Genomic DNA, 2,381 nt, shown 5'->3' with positions numbered 1-2,381 from the left:
TGAACGGCAGTGCAGCCTTCCCATGGATCAGCCACTCCTCCCAGTTTGGCGTCATCAGCGAACTTGCTGAGGGTCCACTCTGTCCCCTCGTCCAGGTCATGGATGAAGAAGTTGAACAAGACTGGGCCGAGTACCGAGCCCAGTCGGTGCCCTGAGGTGGTAGCACAGGCAAGCCAGCCCCTTGCCAGGCGGCTTGGCTGGGATCTCTCGCGTAGCTGCGGTTTGCATCTCAGCACAATACTGCTGCTACAACAACCTAAAGACATGGCCTTACGGGCAGAGCGGCACGACGATGCCGTGCACATCTGTAACCCTGCCTTACACCCAGAACGTTTACTGCACCAGACTAAGGCCCAAGCTGTAAGAGGTGGAGGGCCTTGCTTACGTTACTCGTTACTTCGCTTGCATTTCATAGAATCATAGAATCATAGAATGTTTTGGGTTGGAAGGGACCCCTAGAGGTCACCCAGTCCAACCCCCCCGCAGGAGCAGGGACACCGCTAACTAGATCAGGTTGCTCCAACCTGGCCTTGAATGTTTCCAGGGATGGGGCCTCCACCACCTCTCTGGGCAACCTGTTCCAGTGTTTCACCACCCTCCTTGGAAAGAATTTCTTCCTTATATCCAGTCTAAACCTACCCTGGTTTAGTTTAAAACCATTACCCCTTGTCTTGACACCACAGAGAACGCCAGTTCAGCAGTAAAAGCTGCTGTGTTTTTATCCCATTTCTAACTGGCCATAATCTGAGGGCACCTTCTATACGGTTTCTGCTCAACAGCAGTGCAAAGGCAAGTGCAAAAGAGCTCCTGGCTGGGGAACACTGCTCTCCACAAACCTGGGAAAGAGCTGAAATATCCTAGATATTGAAAAAAAAACCAAAAACCCCACACTGAGCAGCACACACAAACTTCGGAATGGCTCAGGACCATTGGCTCCAGCCTGGAGGAGCCAAGGAGCCAGCCTGGCACCAAGAGGGGTAAACGATGACCTCTAGGGGTCCCTTCCAACCCAAAACATTCTATGATTCTGTGAAGTGTTGGCTGCTCCCCCAAAGCTCCACGGGTAACGAGAAGAGGCAACACCGTGCTCCAGCCCTAGGACAACTGCTCAGCTTAAGTGGCCACATCTGAATGGAGCTGGCCAGGCACGACGGTGCCCAAACGGATAAACCTGCCCCAAAATGGGGTACTGGGAAGCAGACTGCAGCTATTCCAGTTTGTGAGCTGCAGCACTGAGTACGCACAGGGCAGTCCCATGTGTCTGTAACCCAGCTCGGGAAGTGGCACTGATGGTGGGCTGGCCTCGTAACCCCGTGTCAGACAAACTCCTAATTTCTTAATGTTTTTCATTATCTTGCTGAACTGCTTTAGGCATTCGGATTACAGGTCCCAAGAGGGGAAAAGAATCCACGCTAAGGAACAAAATACTTCACAACCCGGGCTTAAAAGCTGGAACATCTTTTAGAAAACAATTTTATGTCTATAACCATCTTATCCCTGCTCATCATCAACGCGTGCTCCCTGAGACCGCTACCTCTTTCGTATTAACTGGCAGCTCCGAAGCAAGATTCATCCAGAGAAGAGCGGCAGAGTTGTTCCCCAGGTCCCTGTAACACTGCGAAGAAAAAACGACAACGTGAGAGGAGTTAAATGGGAAAAAAAACAGGCAGCGAATGCAACGGAGCAATCATGAACCCTGGCAAGTGGTAGGGCGAGCTGTTCCTTCCTCTTCACTGCTTGCACCGTGTAGCGTCAGGCTTCTGACGTCCCCTGAGGCCGCTTAATTCACACCGCGCTGTAATCACCGTCAAACCATGCAAGACTAGATCTCATTTTTTTTTTTTTGGGGGGGTTTGGGCAAGGAGATGGGTTTTTTGGTTGGAGATTTTAAGGCGTCCCTGCCATTCGCACCATTTTCGAAGCTGGATGTTGATTCCTGCTTAGCCACTACTCCTCACACCGCTTTCACCCCAAAACCTCTACACCGAGAGCACGTCACCTTACCAAGCTTGCATCCTCTAGGCTGGTAAAACCGAGGTTCAGCTGCAAGCATTGATATTTACAGGCCTCTCGGGTCTCACGATAGGCATGAAATACTCTTCATCGTGAACTCCTCTCCAACGGCAGAGAAACAGTCACCCCTCTGTGCAACAGGAGGGTTTTCGGTGCCTACAGTCACGGAGGCACTTGGGGACACACAGAATCACAGAATGGCAAGGGTTGGAAGGGACCTCAGGAGATCACCCAGTCCAACCCCCCTGCTAAAGCAGGTTCTCCTAGAGCATGTTACACAGCACTTCGTCCAGGCGGGCTTTGAATATCTCCAGAGAAGGAGACTCCACAGCCCCCCTGGGCAGCCTGGGCCAGGGCTCGGGCACCCT

At 52.0% G+C, this 2,381-nt stretch overlaps 1 protein-coding gene across 1 annotated transcript in view; it reads right to left on the bottom strand.

Annotated features, from left to right (window-relative positions):
• Positions 1-2,381, bottom strand: part of RMDN3 (regulator of microtubule dynamics 3) — a 61,813-nt gene that overhangs the window by 2,266 nt on the left and 57,166 nt on the right. Inside the window, exon 12 of the mRNA XM_035898533.1 lies at positions 1,535-1,615. Within this exon, the coding sequence (XP_035754426.1) occupies positions 1,535-1,615 (81 nt within the window). The remainder of the gene's footprint in view (positions 1-1,534; positions 1,616-2,381) is intronic.

This window comes from Egretta garzetta, unplaced genomic scaffold (genome assembly GCF_000687185.1).
Source record: "Egretta garzetta isolate BGI_Z169 unplaced genomic scaffold, ASM68718v1 scaffold687, whole genome shotgun sequence".
NCBI lineage: Eukaryota > Metazoa > Chordata > Aves > Pelecaniformes > Ardeidae > Egretta > Egretta garzetta.
The sequence above is the reverse complement of the archived record's forward strand: the minus strand, read 5'-3'. Positions and strand labels throughout refer to the sequence as shown.